Source organism: Pongo pygmaeus, chromosome 5 (genome assembly GCF_028885625.2).
Source record: "Pongo pygmaeus isolate AG05252 chromosome 5, NHGRI_mPonPyg2-v2.0_pri, whole genome shotgun sequence".
NCBI classification, from domain to species: Eukaryota; Metazoa; Chordata; class Mammalia; order Primates; family Hominidae; genus Pongo; species Pongo pygmaeus.
In genome coordinates, this window is record NC_072378.2 from 163,124,270 (window position 1) to 163,146,398 (window position 22,129).

Here is a 22,129-nt window from a genome sequence, read left to right on the forward strand (position 1 = left end):
CATTGGAAGTGCTTAAGAAGTGTTTGTCAAAATAAAGACTCATAAATCAACATGTCTTAGGCATATATGTTTGCAAAGTCAATCATCTGAAGCAATTAGTCTAACTACATATGAAATCGCTAATTGTTTTACGAATGAGCACAAATGGCAGTTTAGAACCTGAAGGTTTTGGCAATATAAAATGTTTTGATTCAAGGAGCTGTTTTAAAATTATTTATTTGTGAAGGAACCATCCTTGGATTTAGAGGTTGGCAGATACAGTGAAAATCTTTTTAGTTGACTGAAATAGAAAAAAAAAACAAAACACTTTTTAGCACATGCACTTCCCTTATAAAACCAAATTTTCTGAAAGCAGAGGCCAGCAGTTTGTGCACAATGAGTATGTGCCTCAACACCATCAGCAGGAGATGCAATGCAGAATGACAGGAACAATTTGCATTTCTATAGCTTCTTTGTATACCCAAATTCTGAGAGCATTTTAAAAAGCCATAAATATCATCATCCACAAGAGACAGGGAAACGATGCAGATACAAGGATGGACTTTGTATACTCTGACCCAGGAGCCCCCCTGCGCGGAGCAGTGATACCCACACAGCTGTAAACCTGAGTGCAATTAATTGATGCTGGTTAAGAAAAGGGGAACATACATCTGCAGGGTCCTTCACAGTCACAGGGACCATTCCCAAAAGCGTTTCGTCTTTCTTGCATTCACAAATAACATCAACAAATGGTGAGCTGTATTTGCGAGTTTCCCCAACAAAAGATGGTCTCTAGTTCTAGGTGATGGTGGTATTATCAATCACCTCATCAGTCCCCCTAATTCCTACAAAAATCACCAATCCGAATGACACGTGTGTAGGGCTTTCATGGGGCTAGGAGCAGTGGGCTGCCAGAAGCTCTGCTGGGGCCAGGAGAGAAGACAGCATCGTTCACTCTTATTATGTTGCAGGGGCCTATTTCCAGGGACAATGTTACTGAACCTTGGAGAAATTCAATGCAAAGGTATACTTTTGTTGTGCTCCAGGCTTCCTTCCCCATCAGCTGCAGAACTGTGCGATTCTAGTCCTGGCCAAGGAGTGCCCAAAGCTAGTTGCCAATGGGACCCGGAGCCCACACCTCCTCTAGCGAAGCATAGCAGCAGCCCTCACTATCCTCCAGGGGTCACAATTGGGTTACGAATTCCTCACAGTGCAGGGACTGAGCAGCCTGATTGGGAACAATTTATTTGAATCCTTCTTCATTAAGATTCAAATGGAATAAGTAAGGTAGAAATTGAACAGACACAGAAATCGTGCCTTGCTGCTCCTGTAGTCAGTAAACATTTATTCACTAAGCCTAGTTCATGGGTTCCTTTTCTCTGTCTTTCTCACTCGTGGTTGTTCTTCCAATCTTTCCTGCTTGCTGTTTTAATGCATAATTAAGAAGGTCAGAATTAATGAAGCAGTGTGGAGTAAAGTTCAAGGAATCCCCAGGCACTATTTATTCTATTAGATCTCAGGCATGAATGTCAGATTGGCAGCACAGGCGGCATGAGCAATGGAGCTGGCGGCATCCCAGGAACGGCCGCCAAGGGAGACTCACCTGCACAGTCCAGTCATTCCTCAGCTCCTTCCCTGCGAATATCACATGCAACTGGTCAGCCGGAACTCCCTGTCGCTTAGCAACCACCTCCTTGAGCTGGAAGATGCTGGTGTCAGAATCGACCTCCACTGGGAAACCATGGCTGGAGTTGAACCTGACAAACACTGACCAAGGAAATTGGAAGGGAGAAAAGAAAGTGAGCATCACTCTAAGCCCTTAAATGGCCATAGCAACATTTCTCAACCGACTTAACCCTCGCAGCACTTCAGTGAACGGTATATATTTTCTTTCACTTATAACAAAAAACTTAATGCTATAGAGCAATATTTGGGAAAAACAGAGTTACCCATGAGATTTCCCTTTCACATATTCGTCAGTGACCTGCAAACCAAAATTGCATTCTCCCTTTGACATCCATCCTGGGAAACAGAGAGACTTGAGCAGGACACTTGCTTGATTGGAATTGAAAGAGTCCCATGAGTTTATTGAAAAGACTCAGCTCTGACAGCTTGTACACACTCACACTCCCTCCACAGTGGCCCTCTTAATAAAAATAGGAGGCGATGTGTTAGCACTCAAGGTATAGCAATGGAAAAAATCCAAGCTGCTCTATAGACCAGAGTGAAGACCCACTCAGGGCTACAGCTAAGAACCCTAGACTTGGATGGTCCTGGCCAAAATGCTCCACTGGGTCTATGAAGACAATTATTTGCCCTTTTTTTTTGGAAGGGAGGGGGTGGGGACGCTAGTAACACCATTTGTCTTATTGAAGCCACTGTTCCCCATGAGACCCAGGCTGCATCCTCTAGTCTGTTTGCATGCTGTCTTCTCACTGCACCTGCTGTCCCACCTCTTCAGCGTCTCTCAGCTGCCCTTTCCTTTCCATTCTTTCTCTCACTGCTCGAAGTCACACTCTCATCACATCTTTTCTAGAGTCTCATAATAGCCCCCAACTGGAGTCTTGATCCACTCCATCACCTCCAAAAGGCCCTACATAGTTCTGCAAAATAAGCCTTATTAATACAGAGCTATGTCACACCACTCAAATCCTTTAAGTCTCACACTGTCGGCTGGTGAGGAAAGACTCCAAGATCCCTTTCATCTAGCACAAACCTATATATATTCCAGCATTTTCTTCATCGGTCTCCATGTGTACTCTGTTAAACTAAATGCTCCCAGAAAAAAAAGAAATCACAGAAAACTGCTACACACAACTTCTTGCTTTTATTCATGACCTCCCTCCTTCTCCTCTTCCTGTTGAAATCCTGCCTGCCCGTATGGCCCACTTCCAGTGTGACCTCCTCCAAGAAGCCGCTGGCTATCAGTTCCTGCAAAAGCTTCATCTTCCCTATTCAGGGCACCAGTGGCATTTACTATGGACGTCGTATAATATTCACCACATTCCTCGTGGAAGCAGGATAGCACAGGGGTTAAAAGTACATCCTGCAGTGTTAGGAAGACCTATGCAAAAATCCCCACATACTCCTTTAATTGGTTTAGGATGCTAGGGGTCAATCTATTAACCTCCCTCTTTAGGTCTCAGTTTCCTTATCTTGAAAACATAAATAAATCACAGACCATATTATTTGACTCATTAAATAACATTTATAGTATTTAAAACTATTGTCTTGTAACCTTTAAAAATAATGGACATTTAGCTGTTTTTGATATACATTTTGCCTTCTTTAAAAGATGATAAACTCCTCAACAGCAAGTACTATTGTTTATTTACTGCTGTGTTTCTTTTAAATATAGTACTATAGCTATTTCTCAATTCCAATGTGAGATGACCCACCTCATCATAATTATAATAATCATTACAATGCCAATAATAATCAGGCACTTACTATGTGCCAGACATTATGCTCTACATATGCTTTTTCTAAGCCTCCCAGTGATCTGGTCAGGTCCCTATTATTATCCTTATTTTATAGAATAATAAACGAAGGCCCAGGGAATGGTACCCACTTTTCTAAGGACATTGATTACTTTCTAATAGAACCGGGTTTCAAATTTATTTCAGTCTAACTCTAAAGCTCATTCCATTTCTACTAAAATAGGCTTCCTGAAACCATCTCAGAAGAAAAGTCCAGGCCGGGCACAGTGGCTCAAGCCTGTAATCCTAACACTTTGGGAGGCCAAGGGGCAAGGATCACTTGAGCCCAGAAGTTCAAGACCAGCCTAGGCAACAAAGTGAGACCCCATCTCTACAAAAAATTTTTTTAAACAATCAGCAGGGCGTGGTGGCATGCACTTGCAGTCCCAGCTACCCTGGAGGATGAGGTGGGATGATTGTGTAAGCCCAGGAATTAGAGGTTTCAGTGAGCTATGGTTGTGCCACTGCACTCAGTCACCCTGGGTGACAGAGACCTTGTCTTAAAAAAAAAAAAAAAAAAGTCCACATTTCTATCTCTCATGATTACAAAGATAACAATAAAAAGGCTTTATGACATAAATCAGCTATTCCCTATATGGGTGCGCAGTACAAATAAATCAAAGCTCCAGTGAGGAGCTAAGAGCAAAGGACTGTGAACAATAACCATGAACAACATGGGCCCCAAAACAGACATGACGCTCAAGTGAGGGCAGGTGGCCCAGATGGCACCACAGGAACAAAAGCCTGACATCTCCGACCAGCACGGAAAGTGTTTAGAAAAACGAAGGACGACCAGCGACAAAGTGCTCCAAATAAAGAAAATTCATGAAAAATACTAATTACAGAGGAGAAGGTGCTTTTGATACACTTTTAAGTCAATTTCATTTGACACCTTTGAAAATAGAGGGGAAGAAATAAAAATGTATTGGAAGCCCTGAGGTATCTTCACAGCATCCTCAGATCAGAGACCATAAGACAACCAATTCATCAGATAAGACACGACAAGTTAGGGGCTACAGGGACAAAAGATATGATCCCAGTTGTAAATTTCATTTTCTATTAGTGAGAATAGATTTAAAGTAAAACACCATAGGAAGGAATGTTGGAAGAATTGGCTGAAACTTGTGCCGAAGGTGCTATAAAACCACATAAAAATTCCAGGAGATCCTAAGTTTGATTTTGCTCCAGGGGTTCAAATCATGGAACTCCCACTGCAAGGACAAGAATTATTTGTAAAGGGAAGCTGCAAAAAATATTCAAGATACCTCTGTACAACTACTGAAATCCTAAGTGTATACAAGTTTTTTCTATAATAGAAAAGTTACAGATTTAAAGCGTCAGCTCAATTTAGATAAATCATAAATACCACAGATATGAATATTTTTAACAGTAAATCTAATATACAATATAAATTTAAAATGGAAAGATAAACCAAATACATAATATTTGACCAACTAAAACATTTGCATGAACAAGAAAAAACATCTTAAGAAACTCACTGAGTTCATAATCAAGTGCCATTATATGAAAAATGGCTGGTGCTGAATGGCAGTAATGTGATTTGCAGTGGGTCTCAACCTTTTTCGGACATATGTGGGAAACATGTCATGTCCCATCTGTACCAGCCCCTGAACTCCAGCCATGATTTCCAAAACAGGAGTGGAGGGAAGTACCCAGTCCTGCCCACATACTACGTCTTTAAAGTCACAGAAAGCAGAACGTCTTTAGAGCTACGTAAAGAGAAATTTGAATGCTGGTTGTAACGCTTGCAATTTTATGACAAGTTACCTGGCCACCTTGACTCTTAGCTTCCTGTTCTAATAAATGGGTATAAGGGATGCAACACCAATGTCTGTTACGCAAGATTTATTGAGATTATGGATGTATTAGAAAATCTCAGAAAGAGACTAGTACAGGGCCTATCCTCCTTGTGCTGGGCAAGTGTATGCTCCAAAAATAGTTCTCTATTCTAGGCACCTAGAGGAGGTAGAGCTAATTAAAACAGTGTCCTTTGCTTGCATGGTAACTAAGGGAGATTAGATAGGATGTGGGTAAATACTAAATAAAGTAGCTAATTTTTCTGGATTCTGCTCCTCTTGGTGGACAGAAAACTTCCAGAGACCAAGAGATATGATAGAGAATATGGCTCACTTCCACTTTCTAAAGTTTAACTATATATTAAAAGCTTGGGAATGCATTATTTTAATAATTGTTTTAATGACGTATACTATAGTATCAGAAACAAACAACATACCAGTAAACATTATCAATCATGTGTATTATCAATCAACATCATAATGCACTGATGATAAAAAACATAACGAGATATATCCAGATTCCTTTTTTATGATATCCCTAACCAGGGTTCAGAAGTCCCAGAGAATAAGGAAGTGAATGGGAGGGAAGAGGGGAAGGGGTTATTGGTGGATGGGTCCTTATATTTCTTTTAAGACAATTTTATTTACCAAGTCTGACCAGGGTATAAACTTTATAAATATAGTAGTCAATATCAATAATTAATGATTCTTAAATGATTCTGGCTGCTCCTCAAGCAGCCATTCCACCTCCTGCACTGAGAACAGCGATGTCATTCATCAGCACAGCCTCATCCTCCTTGTCATTGGTCAAATGATTGGTTCATGGATGATGCAAGCCAACCTGTGCCTGGCATTCCCCTGGTTCCAGTGATTGATTCTGCAGAATACAGGTGACATAAGGTGGACTAATCAAAGTCATGTCCAGAACTGTCAAAGGTTCGGTGAAGTCCTTTTAGATGGCAAATAACATCATGTGATGCCTTAGACATTTTTGCTGAGAGACCCAAAGAAAATCACAGCCCAAGATAGACCATTAACATGAGCACAAAAATGGACTCAGTGCACTGAAGGCAGGCAATTCTTCCTCATGAGAGGGTGTCCTAAGCTCCGTGGGATGTTCAGCTCCACCTGCAGCCCAGTAAGTATCAGGGACATGCCCCGGTTAATTGCAGCAACTCAAAAGTAACTCCACGTTTCCAAATGTCTCTTGCCTGGGAAGTTTCTTCTTCACCTTTGAGAACTATCACTAAATCTAGTATTCCCTAACTTTAACAAACCAACCAACCTGTCCTCACACCCTCCTGCAGTTACTACCCCATTTTTCTACACAGAAATTTTTATTGAGAATTTCTTATCATCCTGGTCTCCATTTCTTTATTTTATACTCTTCTGTGAGCCAACACTTGAAGACTGCTCTTGGTAAAGCAATGAGCTCTACACTTCAATCCTGTCATCACATTTCAGTTCTTATCAGGTTGACCTTCCAGGGACATTCAATATAGTTGGCTTCTGTTCTCATCATCCTTTCTTCTCTTGGCACCCGCCAGTGCACCCTTCTGGTTTCCCCTACAAAAGAGGACATACTTTTGTAGCTTCCTTTTCTGGATTCTCTCCCTTTATTGGCCCTGCAGATTTTGGAGTATCCCAGGAGTCTGAATCTGTGTATTCTCCCAGGTGACCTCCTCTAATCCTGTGGCTGTAATGCAATGGATATGTCATCAACCCCCAAATCCTTATTTCCAGACTTGCCATCTCCCTGGACCTCTCTTTCTCTTTCTCTTTCTTTCTCTTTCTCTTCCTTCCTCCCTCCCTCCCTCTCCTTCCTTTTCTTTTCTTTTTCTTTCTTTCTCTTTCTTTCTTTCTCTCTTTCTTTCTTTCTTTTTGGAGTCTCACTCTGTCTCCCACTCTGGAGTGCAGTGGCACGATCTCACCTCACTGCAACCTCCGCCTCACAGGTTCAAGCAATTCTCCTGCCTCAGCCTCCCGAGTAGCTGCGATTACAGATGCCCACCACCACACCCAGCAATTTTTGTATTTTTAGTAGAGAAGAGGTTTCCTCATGTTGGCCAGGCTGGTTCCGAACTCCTGACCTCAGGTGATCAACTCACCTCAGCCTCCCTAAGTGCCGGGATTACAGGCATGAGCCACCATGCCTGGCCCTCACTGGAACTTCAGATAATTGCATCTACTAGCATTTGATACCTACACGGATGTCCAGTAGATAAATAAAATAAACATTCTCTTCCTACACCTGTCTTAGTGCTTTGCCTTATTCCTACCCTCTTTGATCCATCAATAAATTTTGTTAACGGTAGTCCTTCATTTCTAACCTAATCTCATCTACAGTAATCTATTTCCCTACCCAATAATTTGTGGTGGAATACAAATCTCTAGAACTGACTGCATCTTTGGACTCATAGCTCAATGTCAAGTGACCTCGCATGTGCAATTTCATCTTCATTGGGTTGTTATAAGGATCTGCATTATTACTAGCTACAAGCATTTTTATAGCTAGTTTTTTATTTTTTAATTGTTATTTTTATTTGTTTTACATTTTATTTATTTTTATTTTTATAACTATTACCTGCATACTCATTTAGCACTTGAGTATATGCTGTATGATACCATCCTCTAATAGCTTGTTTCATAATTCTTGATTCCTGTCTTTGAAGTTCCTTGTGACAGAAAGCCTCATTTCATCTCCCCCTTACACACAGAGGCCAGGATTTTTGCCTTTTATCATGAATTATTAAATGCTATCGGATCAACCCTCCTGCAAAAAAACTACTATAAAATTTGGACTTTACTAAAGAAAGCAGATTCTTGAAAGGCCATAGAAGAGTGAACAAAAAAAAAATGAAGATTTCTAGTTAGGCGGTCCACATCAGGAGGAGTACAGTTACATAAAGGGAGTGCCCATTCTCACAGCTTTAGGCTTGAAGCCAGGTGCAGTCCGTGCACATGGCATGTGGGCCAGCAGGCACTTTGGTTGCAAAGCCACAGTTTTTCTGGCTGAAGAAACAAAACACCAAGACTGGGACACCTGCCTCTGAAGAGACACAGAAGAAAATGAGTCAGAAAGAGAAACCCAATTTTCTGTCTACCCACGCCTCTGGCTAACCCCTGAATGACGAAGGTGTATTATCAGACTCAAAGCTGCTCAGCTAAAGGAAGGATGTGCTCAAGGAGGTGAAGTATAATGCCCCTGTGACTGTAAATCCCCTGTGAATGTAATGCCCCATGAATGTAAACGCCCCTATGACTGTAAATGCCCCTTTGAGTGTAACACCCCTGTGAATATGAACGCCCTGTGAATGTAAACGCCCCTGCGAATGTAAATGCCCCTCTGAATGTAAACGAACCTGTGAATGTAACCCCCCTGTGAATGTAAACACCCCTGTGATTGTAACCCCCTTGTGAATGTAAACGCCCCTGTGAATGTAACCCCCTGGGAATGTAACCCCCCTGTGAATGTAAACACCCCTGTGAATGTAACCCCCCTGGGAATGTAAATGCCCCTGTGAATGTAATGCCCCTGTGAATGTAAACGCCCCTGTGAATGTAAATGCCCCTGTGAATGTAACCCCCCTGTGAACGTAAACGCTCCTGTGAATGTAAATGCCCCTGTGAATATAAACGCCCCTGTGAATGTAACCCCCCTGTGAATGTAAACACTCCTGTGAATGTAAATGCCCCTGTGAATGTAACCCCCCTGTGAATGTAACCCCCCTGTGAATGTAAACGCTCCTGTGAATGTAAATGCCCCTGTGAATGTAAATGCCCCTGTGAATATAAACGCCCCTGTGAATGTAACCCCCCTGTGATTGTAAACACTCCTGTGATTGTAAACGCTCCTGTGAAAGTAAACGCCCCTGTGAATGTAACCCCCCTGTGAATGCAAACGCCCCGTGAATATAAACGCCCCTGTGATTATAACGCCCCTGTGAATGTAACACCCCGTGAATGTAACCGCCCTGTGAATGTAAACGCCCCTGTGAATGTAACCCCTCTGTGAAGGTAAACGCCCCTGTGAATGTAACCCCCTTGTGAATGTAACCCCCCTGTGAATGTAACCCCCCTGTGAATGTAAATGCCCCTGTGATTATAACACCCCTGTGATTATAACGCCCCTGTGAATGTAAATGACCCTGTGAATGTAAACTACAGAATCTGCACACAATGTCTTCCTCCTGAAGAATACAGCATGGAAAGGGGAACAAAAACAACCTTACAGTGGAGAAACCTGACAGGCGCTACTGCAGCCAGGTGATCAAGGTCAACATCAACAGTGGTAAGTCATCTTGATCATGTTTACCCTTGACACAATGTGATGCAATTTATCTCTGTGGGCTTTCTCTCAAAAACACACAACCCCAGTCTAATCTTCACGAAAACATCGGACAAAACGCAATGGAGAGACGTTGTAAAAAACACCTGGCCAGCACTCCTCAAAACTTTCAAGGTCATCCAAAACAAGAACAGTCTTTGGAAACTGTTAGAGTCTAAGAGCCTAAGGAGATGAGTAAATGCAATGCAGTAGCCTGGATGGAATCCTGGAAAAGAAAAGAGACATTTGGTAAAACTAAGAATATCCAAATACAGTTTGAATTTTAGTTAATAAGAATGTATCAGCATTCATTCATTAATGATAATAAATGTAGTATAACAATGTAAGAAGTTTAAAATAGGGAAACTGGGTGTGGGGTTCATGGGAACTCCCTGTACTATTTTTGCATCTTTTTCTGTAAAACTAAAACTGTTGTAAAATAAATGTTTATATATATATATAAAAAGATCTAGATGGAGATCAGACTTGCACCCAAAGAACAGATTTTCTTTTCAAGATCAACCAAAATAAATGTCTTCCAAAACAAACAAACAAAGAACCAAGGGTCACTGGAGAAAAAATTACAGAATTCAGTGTCTCCAGTAATTACATTTATAATGTCTGCGATACAATTTTAAAAGTATCTAACATTTCAAAGAACCATGAAAGTATACCATTCTCGGAGAAAAGAAAATCAAGTGAGACAAAACCCTGAAATGACTCTAATTTTGAAACTAGGAGACAAAATTTTAAAGCAGCTAGTAGTATTACTGTCCTTAATGGAGTTAAAAAAAAAATTTTGCAATGAGTGGAAAGATATGACAGATAATCAGAGAAATAGAAATTATAAAAAAGAATCAGGCCGGGCGTGGTGGCTCACGTCTAGCAATTTTTTGGGAGGCCGACGCGGGCAGATCACTTGAGCCCAGGAGTTTGAGATCAACCTGAGCAATACAGTGAGACCCTAGCTCTATTAAAAAAAAAAAAAAAAAAAAAGAGAGAGAGAATCGAATAGAAATTCTAGAACTAAAACTACAATTGCCTGGAATAAAAATCTGTTTAAATGAATTTAATACCCAAATGGAGATTAAAGAGGAAAGCATTAGTGAAGAATAAAGAATTGTTTTTAAATGAATAGATGTTAGGGACATATTAGATAATATCAAATGATCTAATATATATGTTGTTGGAGTCACAAAGAAAAAATGAAAGAATGGGGCAGAAAAATTATTCAAAAAATAATGCCCTCAAATTTTAATATGTGATGAAATAAATAAATTTACATATTCAAGATGTTCAACAAACGTCAAGCAGGATAAACATGAACGTGCTTGTGTCAAGGCAAATCATAGCACAGTCAAACTACAGAAAGCCAAAGACAAGGAACAAGCTTTGAAAACAACAAGAAAAGTTTGTCTGTCACATACAGGGTTAAAATGACATGATTAAGGGTTAACTTCTGGTCAGAAACAATGGAGGCCAGAAGTGAAGGCATAACATTACAGTTCAGGAAGAAAACAAAAAGCAAAAAATGCTTGTCAATGCAGAAGCTTATATCCAGTGAAAATACCTTGTAAAAATGAGAACAAAATAAAGATATTTTAAGATGAAATAAAATTAAGATAATTTATCACAAGCAGACTCATATTACAAGAAATATCAAATAAACTCTTCAGACTGAAGTGAAATGGTACAAGACAGAGATTCAAATTCACAAGAAACAGTAAAAGCATCATAAATGCTAAATACAGAAGATAATTAGGTAGGAATTTTTTTGCTTTATTCAACATAATTTATTTAATGCAGATGACTGTGTAAAGCAAGAATTCTATTCCATGGGGGGTTTACAACATATAGATATAATATGTATGCCAATTATAGCATAATAGGTGGGGGGTAAATATGGGTCTTTTATTTATTTTATGAAGTGGAGCAATATTAACAATGAAGAGACTAAGAAGTTAAGGACAGACATTATATTTCTTATAGTAAAAATCAAAATGCATAAAAATATTGACCCAAAAAGCAAACAAAAATCATAATGGAATTCCAAAAAATATTGAAATAATCCTTCCAAAAAGGGCAGGAGATAATGAAGAATGGAAGAAAAATAGAGAGGTAGATAGAAAAATACAATAAACTGGTGACCAGAACTCACCACATCAATAATCACATTAAATTTTAATGAAGTAAACACTCCAATTAAAAGGCAGGGACTACGTGGACAGAAGGAAGTGGGTCCAGCTATACTGTGTCTACAGGGCTGCATTTTAGATATAAAGACACAAATGGTTTCTAAATAAATGAATAAAAAGAAATATGCCAAGCAAAATGTAATCATAAGAAGGCAGGGGTGACAATATTATTAATATCACAAAAAATAGATTCAAAGGCAAAACTATTTTGAAAAACAAAAAGAGAGAAACTTAAGACTATGCTGCCATCACTTGAAAAGGTGGATCGCAAGGCTCAAGAATCATAGCCCAAGACTTCCCACTCCTTCCCTCCTTGAGGTGGGAGAGGTGCCCAGTACTGCATTGGGCCAGACTGGGAATGTCAAGGTCTCCCGCCACTTCCAGGTTCCCTGGCTGGAAACAGAATGAGGACTTCCTACCCTCCTCAGGGAGTAAGAGACCCTGGTCTTAGAACATAGCAACTGCTGAAGACATCGCGCATAGCCTCAAGGAAACAGCTTTGGTTCTTTGACGAGGGTGTATCTCCAATAGAATTCCCTCCTCTCTCTTTTTTTCCTTCTCTCTCTCCCCAACACACTCTTTTTTTATTCTTTGATTAATTCTTCCACATTTAAAATTATTTAGTAGAAATCACATTAAGGGAGATGGAGAATGAGAGGTAGGAAAAAGGCAACTGAAAATCTATATAATAAGATGTGTATACTGTGGCTAAGACCATGGATGTTAGAACCCTCTGTGTGGGCTCACAGAATAGCTCTGTCCCATCCTAACCCACTGTGTAAGCATGTCACACAGTTTCTATCCCTCAATTTATTACCAACAAAATAGGCAATAATAATAATATCTGGCCAGACGCGGTGGCTCACACCTGTAATCCCAGAAGTTTGGGAGGCTGAAGTAGGCAGATCACCTAAGGTCAGGAGTTTGAAACCAGCCTGGCCAACATGGTGAAACCCCATCTCTACTAAAAATATCAAAGTTGGCTGGGCATGGTGGTGCACGCCTGTAATCCCAGCTACTCAGCAGGCTGAGACAGGAGGATCACATGAACCCAGGAGGTAGAGGTTGCAGTGAACTGAGATCGCGCCATGGCACTCCAGCCTGGGCAACAAGACTGAGGAAAAAAAAAAGATGAGAAAGTGGACATAATAATAAGGGCAAAACTCTTTGGGGAAGGAGATGAAAAAGAAAGGAGAAGAAAGACTGGATGATAACTAGAGAGGGTTTGTGTCTCATAAGGTATACCTTCTCAGTATACTTTGTACCTCATCAAAAATAATAATAATAGTATCTACCTCCTAAAGTTGTTGTGAGAATTTAATAAATCAATATAAGAAAGGTATTTAGAAGAGTGCCTAGGCACATTTTAAGTTTCAACAATTATTGACTCTTACTTCAGGTCCAACATATGGTGTAAAAATTATTGTAATTATCACGTCAATTGTGCCATATTAATGTTTGGTTTTAAAAATGTACCATTTATTTTCTTTAAATAAGAAAAGTGTTCCCGATGGAGTTCTGTTCCACTACACTTTATAGTAAACTGTAATTGGTCTAAAGTGACGTTAGTATACTGATAATGATATCTTCTGTTTAAACAGAGCTCTCAATTTTCAAAGTGCTTTTACAGACATCATCTCAGTTAATCTTCACAATAGCACTGAAAGATAATTGGGAAACCATTTACTATTCCTATTTTTAAAATAAAGAAACAGATGCAAAAAGAGTAAAAGTGACTTGCCCAAAACTCGTAAGGAAAGGAGCAGGAAAAAGAATCTTGGGTCCTGAACTCCCTCCTCTGTATCAGTGGCTTTCACACTGGACTGTATGTCACCCTGAGGGTATATGGGACGTGCCAATGGAAAGCTCTCCTATTCCTCACACACAGATATGTCTGGAAACACATTTATGGCTGATGCTTCATGACAGATCATTTTGTCCCAGCTTCCCTTCGAAATCAACATTCTCTCACTTCACAAAACAAAGGAATACACTCAATCTCCACCCCCCGCCCCCCCACGGTGGCTCCGGTGCACCACAACAGGGTGTTAAAGGAGAACGCCTTGAACAACTGGGAACAGGGAGCCTCTTTTAACCAAAGCCCTGTTAACTCACAGTAGAGCTTTATTTCTTTCAGAGTAAGGTAAAGGTTGGCATTAGGAATGATGTATTTTTTAGCCATTTCGGACTGTGTTATCAGCACGTGGGTTGGGGTAGGTTGCTATGAATACAGATACATAGCAAAGAGGGACAAGAGAGATGGTCATGTTCATTTAACTCTCCTAGCTCTTCTACCCCTTGGTATTGCCAAAGAAGTAATTCCTCCTCATGGAAGGTCTCAGAAGATCAGAGCTAAGATTGTTGTCTATAATACTGAAGATGACGGTACCTTATATCACCCAGGAGACAAACTTCTGGCAAAGTTCCCTCTCTTACCTAACCATCCATCTGTCCATCTGTCCATTCATCCACACATCCACATAGCCAGCCATTCACCCATCCATCCACCTACCCTCCGTAGTATAGTTATGCTTCAGTAAACGATGGAAATACATTTTGAGAAATGCATTCTTAGGCAATTTCATCATTGTGCAAACATCATGGAGTGTATTTATGCAAACTTAGATTATATAGCCTATTACACACCCAGGCTATATAATATAGTCTATTGCCCCAGGGCAACGTGTACAGCATGCTACTGCACTGAATACTGTAGGCAATTATAATACAGTAGTGTTTGTTTCTCTAAGTATAGCAAAGGTACAGTAAAAATATGGTACTATAATCTTAAGGGACCACCATCATATATGTGGTCTCTCAGTGACTGAAATGTGTTATGTGGTGCTTGACAGATATAAGATGGCTATGTGGGCCCATTTTTTTCTGAAAAATTAACTCTTATTGGCTGTCTGATTTGATAAAGATTGGTTTTACATCATGTCAAAAGGCGGTCACTTTCCACAAATGGAATATGCAGCTCCAAGGCTTTGATTTAAAAAATGTTAAATAAAATAATTTTATTATAAATATTGTATTGACAAAAGTGTATTAAACTGAAGAATATTTCAGTTTTTCCCAATGTTTCAAAATTTATCAGATTGAACAAAATGCCTCTAAATGATAGAATGGCAAGAAAAATTAAGTGAGTTAAAAAAAAAACTTTATAAAATATATTTGATACATTTCCTAGAAATTGAATAGGTGAATGTCTCTATATAATTTTTTTCCCAAGTAATTAGCTTCAAATCCTTATTTTCAACAAAATTAAAGATGGATTCAATTGGGTTATAAATTGATAGATCACTGGAGTAATTATAACAAATATTACTAACAAATTTTTGTTACAATTTTGAAGACATTAAAAGAATGAAGTTGCTATAATAAAATCTCTTCTATTCCGATAAACTTATTAGTTAGAACATGGACTTACACCCATAACAATGAAAAGGAAGAACAAAATGATGCTGAATCTATTTCATTCCAGCAATAAGTAATATTCATCCACAGACAGGTTACCATGCATAAAAATAAGCCCATTCATCTAATTAAGGGATTTATTTCTAATATTTTTATGCTTAGTAATTATTTGTCAAAAATACCAAGAAACCATTCACCCAAATATATATTTATATTTTTAAGTGATTTGTATACTAAAAATAGCATGACATATCACAATTCACTAGAAATTAATACTAAGGCTTATGGTACAAGGGAATTTAAAAATATATCATAAACTTTAATTCTTATACATGTTTTTGTTGCAAAGATATATTTTGGGATGATGTGTAAAGATATTTAAAACAAAAAATAGTTGACTCTTGTTATTTTCTATAGCCTATAGTTGCAGTCTGTAAAGTCACCACGAACAGTAAACTGCTGAATACTAAAGCATTGTTCCTAGGGGAAAAACACAGGGTGAGGTTCCTTTGAGCCTCTGGTTACAAAATTTTCATCCACCAGTCAATACATAACCTTGTTTTATGTGTGTTTCTGTTTAAAGCCAGCTTGTTTATTACATATTATTGATTCATTAACATTGCACTCATAGCCAATATCACTATAACTCATGCCTTAACTAAGTTTCTATAATGTGTATTTCTCCATAAGGGACATCATCACCTACTTAAACTCAGGAACACTAGCCAGCACTTTAGTACTATGCTTGGGGCCATTTTGAACAAGGAAATCACCAATAAAAAGCACCAAGATATGAAAAACATGACACTACATAGACCTCAAAAAGGGCATTTGTTTGCAGTACGAAAGTTGAAACAAGAAAGCAGAACACTCAACCTCAACTGAGAACATGCTTACTGAGCAACTCAAATCTTCACAACTCTGCCATTTCTGTGAATGACCTTACAAGCTTCCAGTACTGATTTTAGGGCAATGAATAATTTTACCATGTTGGTGAATTTGCAAATATGGAACCAATGAATAATGAAGATTAACTATATTACATTGGAATAAAGTTATGCAGGAGAGTAGAATAGAAATGAAAAAGTTTGTAAAAAAAAAACAATATAAAATTTCAGACTATTAAAAATCACCTTTTACATGTATTATTAGCAAGATGATAGTGAAGGGCAAATCAACAGTTTTAATATCCCCTTGAAAACATTTTTAAAATGATGCAATTGCTTTATAATTTAACCTTAATATTTATAATCTGACCATATTGCAACTACTTAAACCTATAATAAAATTTGTATATCAACTTAAAAATGTGCAAGGAAGTATATGGTTTCTCAAGGTGTTTTATAATACGTATGAGCAAAATAATTTCAGATTACTAACTTTAGAAATAGAAGCTAAAATCACAGTGAGGCTGATTAATACGAGCAAAGAAATAAAAACTACACAAAACCCCAAACTTAAGAGTCAGGCGTTGAAACCAAATAGCCATTCAGTGATGCAGACACAAACTCTGGGGCTCACACTGTAATGAGTGTGTTGTGTTTGTCTTATTAATAACGATGAAGTATTTTTTATAAATACTGCTTTGCTCATTTTTATATAGACAATTTTCAAACAATTTTATATTTCTCAGTTGCTTCAATCAAAAAGAGGTTTGTGGCCGGGTGTGGTAGCTCACATCTGTAATCCCAGCAGTTTGGGAGGCCGAGGTGGGCAGATCTCTTGAGGTGAGGAATTACAGACCAACCTGGCCAACATGACAAAACCCCATCTCTAATAAAAACACAAAAATTAGGCCGGGTGCAGTGGCTCATGCCTGTAATCCAAGCTCTTTGAGAGGCTGAGGTGGGTGGATCACGAGGTCAGGAGTTGGAGACCAGCCTGGCCAACATGGTGAAACCCAGTCTCTACTAAAATTAGAAAAATTAGCCAGGCGTGGTGGCACATGCCTGTAATCCCCAGCTACTTAGGAGGCTGAGACAGGGAGAATTGCTTGAACCTGGGAGGTGGAGGTTGCAGTGAGCCAAGATCGCTCCACTGCACTCCAGGCTGGGTGATAGAGTGAGACTCTACCTCAAAAAAAAAAAAAAAAAAAAAGATTACCTGGGCGTGGTGGCACGTGCCTGTAATCCCAGCTACTCTGGAGTCAAAGACAAGAGAATCACTTGAACCCAGGAAGCAGAGGTTGCAGTAAGCCAAGATCGCACCACTGCACTCCAGTCTGGGCGATAAGAGTGAGACTCCATCTCAAAAAAACAAAAACAAACAAACAAAAAATTTTAAATTAATAGAGGTTTGTAAGAATATCTAAGAAAAATATTTCCCCAGACAGGAGCATTACTTTAAGGAAAAGATAGTACTATATAAATATATTCCACTGTTAAATATTTCCAATACACGTCTTTTCCTCCCAGAGATGGGATAGCTTGCTGGCTCTGTGAGTAAAATTAATTAGTCTCAGCTTTTTGTTGCCTTTTTTTTTTTTCCAGTGGCAGCTTGTAACTTTATCTCTTTTTTAAAAATATCCATAAATTTTCCATGCAACAACAGGATAAATTTATTTCACTAATTTTAGGATAAAGAAAATGAATAAAATTAAATGACTTATATTGAGTAAAATACAAGAAGAGGAAGAAATAAATGTTTTCGTTTTGTTTTTAAGACAGGGTCTCACTCTGTCGCTAAGGCTGGAGTATAGTTGCATGATATCAGCTCACTGCATGCAACCTCTGCCTCCCAGGCTCAAGGGATTCTCCTGCACAGCCTCCCGAGTAGCTGGGACTACAGGCGTGCACCACCACACCTGGCTAATTTTTATATTTTTAGTAGAGATGGGATTCGCCTTGTTGGCCAGGCGGGTCTTGAACTCCTGACCTCAGGTGATCCACCCTCCTCGGACTCCCAAAGTGCTAGGATTACAGGCATGAGCCACCGCGCCTGGCCAGAAATAAATGCTTTTATTGTGAGCCAACAGAAATTACTGATTCATGCATTAAAAATATTGAAGCAGATACAGTCCAAAGGCAGCATCATATTACTATAGAGATACTACATGCAATCTGCTTGGAAGACTGTGCATAGTAAGCACTTATTAGATAGATAATGGCACTCCCCTGAACTGAAAAGTTATAAATAATATTTAAAATCCAAAAAAAGATAGTACTAATATTAGTACAAGAAATTACCACCTTATATCTTATATCAACTTAGCAAAAATTATTAATTGATACTTAATGAAATTGTCAGTTAGATGGTCAGTAAAAGGAAGTCTTTGGCCCGTAGATCAAAATTCACAATACAATTTTATCCTTAATCTTTAAATACAAAATTACATTTACGAGCGTATTTTTAACTTCGCAGCAGAGATCTAAGCCAGTGGCAAATACAGAGGCTCTCAAGCCAGACTACCTCAGTTTAAGTGTCTGCTTCTCAACTTTCTTGCTTTAATATCTTCAAAAGTAAAAATACTGTTAACATGTATCTTACAGAGTTGTTATAAGTATGAAATGTCTCACTACATGTAAAATTCTTAGATTAATGCATAGTATATAGTAAGCACTCAGTAAATGTTAGCAGCTACTACTAAACAATAAAAAGTAGCCACATTTTCAAAAATGATTCGGAACTTTCTAGTAATCACTGACATTACTTTCTGAAGCTCTATTTGGGAATATTTGTTAAAATCTTCTTTTGAAATCTCGATAGATAGGGAGAAGTTGGAATCTCACACACTGCAGGTGGGAATGTAAAAATGCTGCAGCCACTTTGGAAAACAGTCCAGCAGTCCCTCAAATGCTCAAACCTAGAGTTATCATATGATCCCGCAATTCTACTCCTAGGGTATATACTTGATAGAAATGAAAAATATGTCCAAATAAAAACTTGCACATGAATGTCCCTATGAGCATTATTATTAATAGCCAAAAGGTGGAAACCACCCAAATGCCCATCAATTAACCAATGATATATGCATGTGTTTGTTGTATCCATACATTGGAATATTACTCAGCAACAAAAAAGGATGAAGTGCTGGTTCATACCACAACCTGGATGAACCTTGAAAACATTGTACTCGGTGAAAGAAGCCAGTCATAAGATGTTGTACGATTCCATTGATATTGAATGTCTAGAGTTGGCAAATCTATAGACACAGAGAGTGCATTAGTGATTGCCTAAGGTGGTGGTGGACAGTGTTCGGGGAGAAACAGGAGTTACTGCTAAAGGGAAGCGGGTTTCTTTTGGGAGTGATGAAAATCAAAATTGACTGTGGTTATGGTTACAAAACTCTGTGAATATACTAACAAACACTGAATTTTAGACTTTAAATGTGTGCATTTTATAGTATGTGAATTATATCTTAGTAAAACTGTATCTCCCCTGCTGTCCCTCCCTAAAATAAAACCAACCAAATCTCTGTATACCCATCACTTATTAAAGTATTTGGCAAAACACTGTGACTTAGTACTTTTGGGATAAGGGAATGAATGAATGTGCATTCACTTCACTTTAAATGTTTTTCCCCCTATTTTCATCTATTAGAGAAAACTGTAATCATGAGAAGAAACTTACAAAATTTGTAAACATCATCTTTCACATTTAGAGTTTGTTTTTATAATGTGACAAAGTTTTTCTGTTAAATATCTCACAGTTGCTGTACCTGGAAGTGCTTTAAGAACCTGAAATAGTACTAATAGTATGAAAAAAGTAGACTCATATTTCAACCTTTAATATAGAAAAATAATTTGCTCAAATTACTCACACTGTTCTAATTTCCATATGCTTTAAAGTAAGAATGAATAAGATTTAGACCTAATTGCTGGTGACATTAAAATTCACTCAATTCTTACTGTCAACAAATATTTACTGAATAAGTAACTATTTGTTAGGCACAGTGCTAGAAAGCGATATTACAAAAATGAATAACACAGCCTGGGGACAGAGATATTACAACATAATTATGTACAAGAATATGATACATGCTATATTAGGGTTTGTGCCATGCGTACCACACCAAATGTTTTAAGAATGAAGAATAAAAAAGGAAGCTGGGCGTGGTGGCTCACACCTGTAATCCCAGAACTTCAGGAGGCCGAGGCGGGCAGATCACTTGAGGTCAGGAGTTGGAGACCAGTCTGGCCAACATGGCAAAACCCCATCTCTACTAAAAATACAAAAATTAGCTGGACGTGGTGGCACACGCCTGTAATACCAGCTACTCAGGAGGCTGAGGCAGGAGAATCACTTGAACCTGGGAGGTGGAGGCTGCAGTGAGCTGAGATTGTGCCACTGCACTTCAGCCTGGAAGACAGAGTGAAAGTGTCTCAAAAAAAAAAAAAAAAAGAAAGAAAGAAAAAGAAAATAAAAAAAGAAGAGACCAGCACTTTGGGAGGCTGAGGTGGGTGGATCACTTGAGGTCAAGAGTTCAAGACCAGCCTGGCCAACATGGTGAACCCTCATCTCCATTAAAAATACAAAAAATAGCCAGGTGTGGTGGTGCGTTCCTGTAACCCCAGCTACCTGGAGGGGCTGAGGCAGGAGAATCGTTTGAACTTGGGAGGCGGAGGTTGCAGTGAGCCAAGATCACACCACTGCACTGCAGCCTGGGTGACAGGCTGAGACTTGGTCTAAAAAAAAAAAAGAGAATGAAGAAGAGTGGCTAAAAGCTGGAGTAGTTCAAAATATTTCAGAGATAAGGGAAAATATAGGAATGATAGAGAAAAATAAGTAGGGGATTTCCAGGTAGAGATTTGTTTTTTATTGCTACAGGTTAAAGACACAGTTTAGGAATTACTCTTTTAGACAACAGCAGCGTATTTTCATTAGCCAAGAGGTTGTCAGTATTATAGGATGGATGTATTTGCAGTAGTGAGCAGAGCAGGCAGAGTCTTGTATAACTGTGAGAACTCTGGAGCTATCCCATGAAACTTTTAACAGGCTAAATTTTCTATTACACAAAAGGACAAAGCAAATAACTCATCTTTCAATATTAAGACAACATGTTAACTAATCAAAAATATCCTGGCTATCAGAAAATTCAAAAGGAAAATGTCAAAATATCTACATGTTTATATTTTGAATTGAAAGGTATTCTAAAAGTTGTTTTATGATTATGAACTGCACAATGGAGGCCAATGTTTGGTTCACAAATGTGTGCAGTTAATTAAATTGGGCATCAGCTGAGTGATTGTATATGGTTTCTCAAAAAGGCATCTCGAGTTTAACCATGTAAATTGATGGAATTATCAGAAACATCAGACCCATTTCATTCCAACCTGGCTTTTATAACAAATGTGTGTGTGTGTGTGTGTATGGTGTGTATACATGTGTGGATGTGTGTGTACATGTATAGTCTCCCCCAATATAAATGTGAGGCTATATTTTCGGGTTAAGAGGGCTAATGTGTATCTTGCCTTCTCATCACAAATTGTTCTACAAGTCCATCCATAATGATAATTATATCCTTCAATAGATGGCTGCTTACTTCCCAAATTTTAAACTGAACAAAAATATTACGGATCCACGAGATAATTTTAAGTCTATCTACTTGAACTGCAAAATTAGGAGTTGAATGAAAACCTTATTTAGTGCAGTATGTTTAAAACTCATCTTTGGCTAGGTACAGTGGCTCATGCCTGTAATCCTAATAGTTTTGGAGGCCGAGGTGGGTGGATCACCTGAGGTCAGGAGTTCGAGACCAGCCTGGGCAACATGGCGAAATCCCATCTCTACTAAAAATACAAAACTTAGCCTGGTGTGGTAGTGGGCTCCTGTAAGCCCAGCTACTTGGGAGGCTGAGACAGGAGGTTGCAGTGAGCTGAGATAGCACCATTGTACTCCCACCTGGGTGATGGAGTGAGACGCTGTCTCAAAAAAACAATTAAAAATTAAAAATGAAAAGAAAAACACTCATCTTTG

At 38.7% G+C, this 22,129-nt stretch overlaps 1 protein-coding gene across 4 annotated transcripts in view; it reads right to left on the reverse strand.

Annotated features, from left to right (window-relative positions):
• Positions 1–22,129, reverse strand: part of PRKN (parkin RBR E3 ubiquitin protein ligase) — a 1,377,993-nt gene that overhangs the window by 1,089,109 nt on the left and 266,755 nt on the right. For all 4 annotated transcript variants that reach the window (XM_054490449.2, XM_054490450.2, XM_054490451.2 and 1 more), the window contains one exon: positions 1,583–1,746. In XM_054490449.2, the coding sequence (XP_054346424.1) occupies positions 1,583–1,746 (164 nt within the window). The remainder of the gene's footprint in view (positions 1–1,582; positions 1,747–22,129) is intronic.